The 12,270-nt window shown below is 38.4% G+C and overlaps 1 protein-coding gene across 1 annotated transcript; it reads left to right on the plus strand.

Moving 5' to 3' along the window:
• Positions 1 to 1,219: 1,219 nt before the first annotated feature.
• c9 (complement component 9) lies at positions 1,220 to 5,562 on the plus strand. The gene is made up of 11 exons (XM_008423513.1): positions 1,220 to 1,306; positions 1,399 to 1,489; positions 1,636 to 1,786; positions 1,876 to 2,023; positions 2,708 to 2,846; positions 2,923 to 3,138; positions 3,242 to 3,482; positions 3,614 to 3,751; positions 3,969 to 4,144; positions 4,997 to 5,231; positions 5,327 to 5,562. Exons 1-11 carry the CDS (start codon positions 1,233 to 1,235, stop codon positions 5,485 to 5,487), a joined length of 1,770 nt encoding a protein of 589 aa, XP_008421735.1. The 5' UTR covers positions 1,220 to 1,232; the 3' UTR covers positions 5,488 to 5,562.
• The last annotated feature ends 6,708 nt before the right edge of the window (positions 5,563 to 12,270 follow it).

The raw sequence follows: 12,270 nt of genomic DNA on the forward strand, positions 1-12,270 counted from the left end.
AGAGAGAGAGAGAGAGAGAGAGAGAGAAAGAGAGAGAGAGAGAGACAGAAAGAGAAAATGAGGGAGAGGAAAATGAAACATCAAATATTTGCTCGCTTTGGTCAGGACATGTTTGTGTGGTTTCACAATCTTGGAAAGACAGAAACGATTGGGTTTTCTCCAACTGACCAGAACAAAAATAACATAAGTTATTAATATTCTCTACGTATGTAGCGAAAGAAAGGACAAACAGCAGCCATCAAAATTTTTCTTCAACTAGCACTAGAAATGTCTGTCAGTAGCTTCCTGTTGCCTTGAGGAAAAACCGAACAGATTTAAAGCAAAATATACACGGGCCTCATTCTCGAAAAAGTGTTTAATGCTCTTTAAATGTGTAATTTTAATTTACAGCTCTGACTGTGGACATGATAAATAAGGGAATAGAAAACATCATGAAGACCAAGGACAACAGGTCAGCTCTGGATAGGTGTAACACAGGAGTGAGGTAATTAAAATAAGCTTTAAACATCTCACAGGACACTGACCAATATATCGTCTAACAATGAGAACAACTGCATCCATCCAATCTGCCTGAGAGGGAGATATTTTGCAACGAAAAATGTGCAAAAACTCAAAAGTGAAAACAAGTTCATGCCTCACTTTTGAGGATTGTATTTGTGAAAACCACAGAAAAAAAGGTTTGTTTGTCACTTCCCAAAAATATATTATGGTTTCAAAATATGAGGAAGTCAATGAATTCTTTTGTAAAAGGTTGTATATTGTGATAATGTGGATACACTGAATAACAATAATAAGGACGTGTAGACTTCAGTTATTTGTCTTTTTTTCTTACTTTTAGAAGAAAGATTAGGTTTATGTTTAGGTACAAATTCTTGACTTTAGGACTACATGTTGTATTACAGGTGTAGTTGGACTCTTGCTTTGAAAGAAATAAAATTGCATTAAAAAAAAAATAAATAAATAAATAAATAAATAAATAAATAAATAAATAAATAAATAAAAAGCGCAGAAAATATTAAATAAGTTTCACTGTTTTCATCTGATTTATTTATTTTTTCTATCAAACCGAGCAAACTCGGGGCAGTTTCTGAACACAAAATCAATAAGGCCGCGGACAAAATCCAAACTATTGATTGTGAAAGCGCAAAGTTTTTTGACGGGTGATATAATGATTAACAAGAGGGCAGTTTAAAAGTTTGAACGTGAGACGTTTGTCTTTTCAAGGATTCACGATGAGAGCGGCCATCGCTGTGCAGCTGAGCCTCAGCGCCCTGTGTCTAACTTTGACGCTTTCCAACGTAGGATTGTACGTACGCTCTTCTTATTGTTTGATTTAATGATATTGTAGAGTTATTTCTTCTGAATACCTGAGAGAATATAATGTGTGCACATACTCAGGGCAGAAGTGCTTCCTGAACCAAATGCTGTAGACTGTAAGTGGAGCCAGTGGTCGCAATGGACTTCTTGTGATCCTTGCACCAAAAGGAGAGTAAGTCAGACAGACCTTTCACAACTAACCACTCATGTGTGTGAAAACGTTACGGATTTTTGCTTTGAATAGCATGCCTTTGCTGCCATGTATCTTAACACCACGTTTTAGGGGGTTGACTAAGTCTTTTTAATGTCTATCATAAGTTACGTTCTCGAGGCATAGAGGTGTTTGGCCAGTTCGGTGGGGAACCCTGCACCGGAGCAATCGGTCACAGGGAGTTCTGCGAAACCACAGAGTTATGCTCACAGCCAACCCCCTCTCCTTGCTCGGAGTCTGAGTTCCAGTGCACAACAGGTACAGCAGACTCTTAAGGTTCACCCACATTGCTCATCTGTGTTTGGTTTCTCTGGGTCTCACTGGTCTCAACCTGCATCTGTGCGCAGATCTGAAAACCTGCATCAAGAAGAGATTAGAATGCAACGGGGACTACGACTGTGAAGACGGGTCGGATGAGGACTGCGATCCTGTCCGTAAACCCTGTGGGACGTCCGACCTCGATAACAATGAGCAAGGCAGGACGGCAGGATATGGGTAAGCATCGTAAAACATGTTCGGATCAAATCAGGTGATCCTTGTTCTTTATGACCAATGGAAGATGTTTTTTTTTACCCTGCTCTGTATCCACAATGCCTCCTGTTCGACTTTTCTCAGATTTGGGGTTATTAATGAAGTATTATTTGACCTTTTGAGAGGATAATCAGCTGCTCCTGCTCCTGTGGTTACAAATCATAGCAAATCATCCAACACCAGAGGGAGTATTTGTCTAAATATGTATTGCTTCAACCAGAACAATTAAAAACAAAAGTCTATACAAAGAATATTCTGTGAAAAAGGTCTTGACAGTACTGCAGAAGCTAGCATCCTCACTCTTTCTCATCTCCATTCCTGCAACAAGGAAAATGAAAGCCTCTCCAGGATTTCCTACTTTACAAATGCCAGCCAATAGCGTGTCAAGAATTCCCTTCAGCTTTCCAAGGCAATTTCTTTCATATATTTTTGTATATGCGCTACAAAAAAAGACAAATTTGGATTTACATACCATAGAAAAATCCACGTATACAGTACCACTGCAAAAATAATTAATATTTACCTTTATTTCACCAGGAAAATCCCAACGAGATTAAAAATCTATTTTGCAAGAGAAATCCTGCCAAACACAGCTTCTGTGCGCATCATCAAATGTGAACTATCCTAACTATCTCCTTCATGAACCAGGGTCAACATCTTGGGTGCAGATCCTCGAATGAACCCCTTCAATAATGATTTCTTCAACGGGCGATGTAGCAAAGTGAGGAACCCAAACACGGGGAAGTACGACAGACTTCCCTGGAACGTTGGTGTGCTCAACTACGAGGTTAGTCCTGGCTACGTCTCCCTCGTCCAATCCAATGGAGTCAGATCTGCTGATAAATATACTTTTGTTGTTTCAGACTCTCGTAGAGGAAACTGTGTCCAGAGAGATCTATGAGGACACATACTCCATTGTGAAGGAAATGCTGAAAGAGAAGAGCTTTAAAATCGATGCTGGACTTTCTTTCAAATTCAGTAACAGTGAATCGTCTTTGGGGAACGTTTCTGTTGAGGCCAAGTTGAATTTCTCAAAGAATGAGCTTATTAGGGATGTCATAGAGTACTCTAAAATTAAGGTAAACTGCGGAACATGAGTTCCAAGTCATCACCCGAGCAAACAACTTTCACTTTGAAGATGTGTCACGTTTGTGCCTGTACTGTTGATTCTTCTCTCTCTAGAACATAAGCTTCATGAGGGTAAAAGGTAAAGTTCAGCTGAGCACCTACAGGATGCGCTCCAATGATATTAAAGTTGCTGAGGACTTCCTGATGCACGTCAGATCACTACCGTTGGCTTACGACAAGGGCATTTATTTTGCCTTCCTGGAAGACTACGGAACCCACTACACAAGAAGTGGAAAGTCTGGTGGCGAATATGAACTGATCTACGCTCTCAACCAGAACACCATCAGGGAAAGAAGTATGTATCCAAGCAATCAGCTTTACCTTAAACAACTTGTTTTGATTTGTGAGACATTTTAAGGCCTGCCTTTTGAAAAAAAAAAGGTTATTGATACATAACTGCTGCGTTTTCCCACTTTATTCCATCAGACATTACAGACAGAAGCATTCAAAACTGTGTCAAAGTGGGGATCACTGCGAACTTTGTTTCTCCTCCTGGCAAAGATTCAAACGGAAAAGGACACGTCAGACTGGGCGACTGTGAAAAAACAATAAGCAATAAGACAGGTTGTTTTCTTGTTTTCCTCAGTTGTGCTGATTTTTAACACCTTAAGTCAAAAATAAGTGTTAAAAGCGATGCAAAAAATCTAAAACGTGTTCTTTCTTGTGATTGGAAACACTGTAAAAATATATATATTTCAATGAAATAATATGACGTTATACTGCGTTTTATTCGATCACAGGTTTTGTTTTTGATTGCTTTATTCTGTTTTTTTCTGCACAGTTAGTGCTGATGGGAAGGCATTGGTGGATAAGGTGATGACTTCAGTTAAAGGAGGAACTCTGGAGACCGCCGTTTCTATGAGAGCCCAGCTGAACAGGGAGGGAGTCATGGAAATGAATACCTACCAAAGCTGGGCCAGGTCCATTGCAGATGCCCCTGCACTGTTACAGAGTGAGGTAGGAATCGTGAAGTGGCTAGTTCAAGTTTTCATGAGAATTTTATTTTTCAACATTTTATAATATGATATGGCTTATTCATTCTTGTGTTAGCTTTATTTGTTGAGCTGTTTAAAAGACAATTACACAAATGCTTCTTGAAACCCCAATAAGCAAAATATGGACATTTGTTGAGTCTTCCTAAATGACCCTGGAAGGACGCAATATTTATACCAATAAAGCAACTTTTAACATTTTTAGGATAGTATAGCGCGAATTTATCAACATGATTTTGCTCTTCCTCTAAAATTAATTCAGCGTTTAATTTGTTTTGGAAACTGTTCTTCTCGTCACGCTTGACATGAGTGCGTTTTACTCAGGTCATAAAACGAACAGCGATTGCACGTTATATTGTCACGAACCAAAGGAATGACCAGGCACTGCTGATCAGTTGTCAGGTGTGGTCTTAAATGTAGTGCATTAGTTGCATAGTTATTTCCTGCCCTAAATAGATACATTACTGACACACAGTATTATCCATAGTATGACATAATTGAAGGATATTCTAAGTAGATACTCTGTTGATTGACTTTATCAATATAGACTGCCTGGGCACTGCTCAGAACAAATTGAACAGAGGCGGCCATCTTCTCTGTGTGCCTGCTGATGTTTAGGCGGCAGAGACAGATAGGACAATTATCTAAACCAAAGAGTCACATTTGGTTTTCCACTTATTCCTGTCCTCATAAACTGGCACTTAGAAAAACATTCGTACATCCATGCCACCCTTCTGAATTCCCATTTTGTCTGACTCAAATATTCCACCAGCTGCAACAAATATCCTGTTTCTTTGTTGTTGTTTTGTTTTTTCAGCCTGAGCCCATCTACATGTTAATTCCACTGGACTCTCCTGACGCAAACACCAGAATTAACAACTTCAGGAGGGCTACAGAAGACTATATCGCCGAATACAACATATGCAAGTGTAAGCCCTGTCATAACGGAGGTACTCTCGCTCTGATTGATGGAAAGTGTATTTGCATGTGTCCCGAACTGTTCGAAGGCCTGGGCTGCCAGAACTTCAAGGCAGATAAAGCTTCACACCAAGGTAAGAAAGCTAAAAACAAACAACCCTTCCCATCATTTCTTCATTTACATTTTCTTTTTCTTGCACAATTCACTGATGCAAACTGTATTTGCTAGGTAAAAAGCCCACTCCTCTCCAGGAGGGCAACTGGTCCTGTTGGACGTCCTGGTCCTCGTGCAGCGGAGGGAAACGTAGCAGGACACGCCGCTGCAACACCGATGGACTCGGCCCATCTATCAGATGCAAAGGAGAGCTCGCTAGTGAGGACTACTGCTGAAAAGCACCAATCCTCTCTCGCTGTCAACGTGTGTTCAAGTGTTAACAACACAAATAAAGCCAACATTTTACTGCGCTTGGTTTCGAAGTTGCTTTTTAGTTTTGGACTTCACTCGAAATATATTTCTTTATTTTATGCTTTTTTTGTCACTATTAGTTTCAGATTACCAAGCATTTTTTTCTTATCATCAGACAAATATAATTAAAGCAAACACAAAAATGTGTTTTCAAATTTCAATCATCATATCAAGAGAAAAAGGCTGTTCAGTGGTGAAAACATGGCATCGTGGTAAATCTTTCCATGAAGTCACAAAAACAGGAGAAAAATGTGCAACATTTTTGGACTATGTTCTTCCCAACTCGATACAATGTTGCACTAAAATGTTTCTGAAACAGAACATGATATTGACAGACAAACGTGGTGGTGGGAATTTAACGATCTGGTTGTCGTAATTCATGGAGTCACGAATTCTGCTCTCTGCTGAAAAATCCCGTGGCAGAGCTCTTAACCTCAAGCTCAAACGCACTTGAGGACAGTAACCTGACGCAAATAAAACATTCCATCCCTGAAATTCATAAAGCAAAACAAGTTTTTGAAGTGGCCTGGTCAGATCAAATCAAGCCATGTTTATTTGTACGGCACATTTCAGCAACGTGGCAGTTCAAAGCGCAATTATGAAACAAGCAACAAACACCACAATTTGTCAGATGTCACCATCAAGAATAATCATCATGAAATATATCAATTTGATGAATTGTTTCTGCAGTTACTAGTGAATGGCAACTCTGTAGTTGCCTTTGATTAAATTTGCTTAGTCAAAATCTGAATTGAAATTTGATTTAGATGCCCTGGTATGGACTTTAAATAGGGTGTGGATGCTCAAAAAACCCTCCAAGGCAGCTGAATTAAAACAGTTCTGCGAAGGATGGACGGTCAAGATTCTTCTGCAGTGACGTAAAAGAATCTGTGCCAATGTTTGCAGACGCCTGCTGAAATTGTTGCTACCCGGCGTGGCACAGCCAGTTATTAGGCTTAGAGAGAAATTACTTTCTCACACGGGTCCAAGTTGTTAATGAAACACATATTTTTTTCTTTTTTTTTTGAAAACCAATATTTGTATTTATTCAGGTTTTCTGTGTCGTGTCCAGAGCACCAGATTCAGATTAAACTACTTTTTGATTAAACTTTCAGTTGAATCCAGAAGTCAGACAACAAACAACACTGTGTGTGCGTGTTTCTGATTTAGTTCATTTTAACGGTATTTGTTAGAGTGCATATTAATGGACCAATAACTCATCATGTAAAGCACATTTCGGTGCAAATTGGAACCAGATGAGGAGGAACTGCCTGGGTGGAGAGAAAACACAACACTGAAGTCAGTAAGAGGCAGTCAGCATACAGACATAGATCACGGATTTAGGAGCTGGACATAAATGCAACATAACGACAGCCATTATGCGCAAACTCCAGTTTTATCTGTAGCCATTAAAAGTTACAAGTCGGCTATAACACATGGGAAGATGACAAAATGAAATCCTTTTGATTTAGTCACAGCTTATCACTGCCACTTTGTGGTGAACAAATGTGCAACTTCACACAGAATGAAATACATTTGTTAACTTGGATGAACAGATTCTGAACCAAAAACTTGTTTGGATGACACAATAGATGATTTATGAATTGTTTCAGTTTCAATCTCTAACTTTTCTATGGGATAAAAGATTAGTTTATCTATTTTCTTCCAAGTTACATGATCAATGTGTTTCTGCTGGCTTTTCATGGTGAGGAAATAACTCGCAGGAGACGTTTAACCTGCAGCATCAACTGTCTTTAATTCTCCATCTGCATTTTCACATAATGAGCACAGAGGTTAGGTCAGTCACTGTCAGGAAAAACCTTTTTTATGTTGCTCTTGAAACATAATCATGAAACATTAATCAATAATCTGATGTGTAATGACAGCAAAATGTAAAGTTGTTGCCAATGTTTTATGACTTTGTAATTTTGTGTTTTTATGATGTAAAGCACTTTTAAATGTCTTGTTGCTGAAAAGTGCTAAATAAATGTGATTATCAGTGATTCTTGTGGCTTTTCTTTTGGATCACAAAATAACTACAATACAACAATTGAGGGTTACAGTGATGGTATAGTGTGTTTTTTTTTTCTTTTACAAAAATTAGAGCAATTAATTAAAATGTTCTGAAAAGAAAATCCTGACGTTATTTACTTAAAGCCATATTTTGTTTTAGATTTTATAAACCTACATTTCTGAACAATGCAAAAAAATAAAAAATTAAATGAAATCTGTCTTTATATGACATAAAACTATATTTTATTGCTAACCATCTGCTACAATGGTAAAGTGTTATGTGGCAAGACATGCGCTCATTTTCACACAATAAGCACATACATATGGTCAGTCTCTGGCGGTAAAACATCCGCTCCTTCTGCACGGAGGAACCGTGGCGTTATTGCGTGGGAATTTCCCATCATGTTTTCACACGACATGTGTTTCTAAAACACGACAATAGCAACAGAACGGCGGAACTGTCGTGACCTGCAATAAACATAGTTCAATAATATGCATAATTTAAAACCATAGTGATACTTTGTAAGTACAATAACCGCATTTCTTTGTCAGACACATAAGATACGCGTTATCTCGCCGCTTTGAGGATTACCCATAATACCTTGCTTTCTAAGAGTGAATGCAATATAACTTTTGACCAGCAGGTGGTGTATTTCAGCAGGATTTAACCTGAATCATTTTAACTATTACAGTTGCAGTAGTCTGATATAATGAATGGCTGCCACATTTGCTTTTCTTGACACCTTTTGAGTTTTTATTATTTTTGCTTGATGGTGTTTTTTTCTGTCATTTCCTAGAAATACTGAATATATCACAAGATATCCTCTCGTCTTGATTGACCGTGGAGGGCAAGCAGAGATAAAGTCTGGCAGTAGTGAGAGGCCAGTATTTAGATTTATACCATCCTGCCAATGTGGCATTTGTTCAGAAATAACTACACAACATTCATTTTATTTTGGTCTGAGAGATTTTTTATGGAGCACATCCATGGGAAAATGGATGAAAGAAAACCTCTTATGTGTTGCAATTGACTTGAAACTGGACTTCCAAAAGAGTTCAGTTTCAGAGGAGTGCGCACAAGACAAGGCCTTCTCCAAAAGACCCTGTCAAAGTCCAGACTTAAGTACAATTGAGAAATTGTGTCAAAACTTGAACACTGCTGTTCACAGATGCTCTCTGTCCAATCTGAGCTTGTGAAAAATGTCAGTCTATGCATATGGTAAGTTGGTACGCAATTAACCCAAAGTAGGTTTTACAAAATATTGCCTTGGGCGTCTCAATAAATGAAACTAAACAGATTAGATTTTTGTGTGGAAAAAAAAGGAAAAACAATCCATTGCTTTTGTCCCATTTCATCACTATGTAAAGCTTTGGGCTGGTGTACAATTTATTCCAAGGTAACGGTTGGGCACGGGTTTAAAGGGTTTAAAGCAAGGACACAAGATGCTGTGTCCTTAAAGCATTTTGTAGTGTAGTAAAGCATTTTGTGTACAAAACGTGGTTTACAGCGTCTTGTGTAGTGTAAAGCATTTTGAAGGCAATTTACTATTTATTATACATTGATATGGATTGGATTATTGTCCCTTTTTCACAAGCTTTGCTATTGTGACATGACAAAGCCATAAAGAAAATCCAACAGGTGAATACTTCTGCATGAAGCTGAACTTCATGTCTTCCCAGCACATCATCTGGTGTTTTCACATAGATAGAGAAGGCAACAATCACAAAAACACATGTGGATGTTGTGGTGAGATGTGAGGGGTGAATACATACTTAAGTAACCACTATAGGGAGGGGAGCTGAGGGGGCTGGCTGATGACCTCTAGCCTTTAGGATGTCAGTATAATGGAGTAAAAGTTTTGGACCCTATTGAGCTCTAAGGAGATCCCATTCACTCTGCACAGCAACCCAGCCTGAAGCCATTATCTAAGTCTAAGAAGGTTTTGTTCTTTGTTCAGGCCGCAACAGAGGAGCGCGCACAAAATAATGAACCTTCTGTTCCTGCCTACTTCTCTTTTTACTAATATTTACATTGACTAAAAGCTCAGTTGGAAGTAAAAATAATAAAAATCTAAGAATCCAGAATAGATCATGTTATGTTTTAGTCTAGTTGTTCTCCATAAAATAGGAGAGAAATATCCGACATGCCCAGCATTCATTTCAGAGACGTAATGCCATGTACAAAAAAATCAAATAAATTTGCAACTGTTTGTTTTTAAAGTGGCTGAGAACTTTAAATATTGACAAAGTTAACATTCAGATTAAAAATAGTGAATTGTACACCATTAAAATCAGTAAAGGAATTTGTAACTACAAAAACAAAATGAGATAAACTAAATGTCTATCTTATCCCTTGTCCCAAAATTATTGCAATTCTTGGGGGGGGGAACAACCTTATTTTCTTTTTTCAACATGGGACTTATTTTGTGGTCTTCTTCTTATTTTGAGAGCGCAAATTGGTCAGGGACGTTTTCCCCTTAGAGAGTGTGTGAGTGAGATCCCCCTGTACTTAGAAGTGCCTGGGCACAGCTGGAGTCGCCCCTTTCTTCCTCCTCGGGTCTCCCATGGCGTGTTTTATCAGACTGCCACGGCAGATTACTCCACACAGCTGCCCGAGCACCGTGGAAATGAAGCTATGCGTCCTGTCAGCTCTGTTTTGTGCTCCTTCTCTCACTCGTTAAGCGCTCTGTCTTCAATTGGACAGCGGGAGGCGAACAGAGGAGGACAACCTCTGTCCAGCACAGCCACCAAAAGCCACCTGATTGGCTGGCTGGATATCCTTTCGCTGAATCATCATTCAAAGGGGCTTAAACCCCCTCCAACGTCCAACCCTTCCACTATGTTTCCCTCATAAATCAGCCCCTTCCTCCACCTTTGCCACCTCTATAAAACATGACCCCCCCCCCCYCCCCTCTCAGCCTCAATGCCCCTCTCTCTACCCTCTTCCCCCCCACCAACCTGTAATTACTGTGGTCCACTGGGGGGGGGTTTCAGCTCGCTTTGCTTTAGGTAAATTTGGTCATTTGTTTTCTTTTTATTAAATGCGAGGGCTTATAAATGGGCTAAAGCTTTTTAAGCAAAACCATATGTTTAGATTTTAAAGACAAAGTCAGCTGGCATTAGCTCATGTAATGAGCTAATGCCAGCTTATTACATGAGCTAATGTAATAAGCTGGCATTAGCTGTGCTGGAAATTATGTTTTATTGTGCATGTAGTATTATGAGCAATGCTCAATTGCTCATAATACTACATGACAACAGGATAAAATAGTTTATCCTGTTGTCACGACTATGGGGAGTTTTCTGTGCAACAGACTTCAAATGTATCTTTGTTAGTTGTTTATTTTATTTTGAGTTGCATTGAATTATAAACTCTAGTTGATCTATGTATATTGGGCTACTATTTGAGATTTTGACAGATTAATAGACAGAAAAGCCTTGTGTTGGTGTTATGATTCAGAATATTATACATCACATTTAATGTGTATAACTCAAACATATTAAGTACAGTCAAATCACTTGATGGTGGAAATTATTTTAAAGCTCTTTGTGCTAACAGCATTTTCAAGCAGGGACTTAACAAAGCTTACAGTGATAAACTTTTGCAAACATTTTTGCATAATTGTTTTTTATATAAAAATGTGTTCATTTTAAGCACAAAAATGATTATGTAATGTAATATTTCTCTCCTATGTTCTTATGTAATGCCTGCATTACATAAGAACAAATCCACTGCTCAAATGCTGTAACACTATAAAATCATGACTCAAATATCACAGTAATCATCCCATATTTACATAATCATCCACTTCTACATAGTAGGATGGGATGCTTTGCTCACCTCGACATGCTGGATGCTTGAAACTAAAAGTGAAACTGACGATATTACCTGCTCTCTGATTGATTTGACTTAAAATTATATTGGGTGAACGATGATCCACATTCTGAAATAAATATATAGAGTCAGCAAAAGTTAATTTGAAAAAAAAAATCTAAATCAATTACACTTATTAATGTCCAGATTAGAACAAAAGCTGATTCTTTCACAGGAAAACACCAAGAAACTGTGACACAGCATGCAAACTTGGCTTATTCTTTTCAAAACTGTATTTCTACAACAACTTATGATGTTTTAACCCTCCTATTATGTTGCAGGTCAAATTGAACCGTTTTAAAGTTAAAAATATTTTAAAAATAGTTGCAAGTATTTTTATTGCATGAAACTTTTTCGATTTGTCTTAATAGGTGAACTCTACATATAAATTGAAAATGTATTCATTTTACACATTTGCAGCCCGTCTATTTGCTACATCGATACTGTTTGGGTCAATTTGACCCGGCAGTCAAGTTAAAGTGCAAAAAAAGATTAAAAATGTCCAATTCTATTTGTTTCCTTACAGCTATGAACCCTATTTCACCACACACACACACACAAACACAACACAACACACCACACACACACCCGCAGACACACACAAACCCACTTTCTCCCTGCTCTCTTTACTTCACAATGAACTGTGAGAAAGCAGGTGTTCATACAACTTTTGACGGGAACCTATTCTGTTCCCGTGGGCAAACTCCACCCACACTGACTGGGCACTCAGTAGAAGTGGAGGAAAACATAAATACTCTCTGCATGACTCATTTATCTTGATTTTAATTGGCGGGTCAATTTGACCCGGAACAGTATGTGT

This window comes from Poecilia reticulata, linkage group LG12 (genome assembly GCF_000633615.1).
Source record: "Poecilia reticulata strain Guanapo linkage group LG12, Guppy_female_1.0+MT, whole genome shotgun sequence".
Taxonomy (NCBI): domain Eukaryota; kingdom Metazoa; phylum Chordata; class Actinopteri; order Cyprinodontiformes; family Poeciliidae; genus Poecilia; species Poecilia reticulata.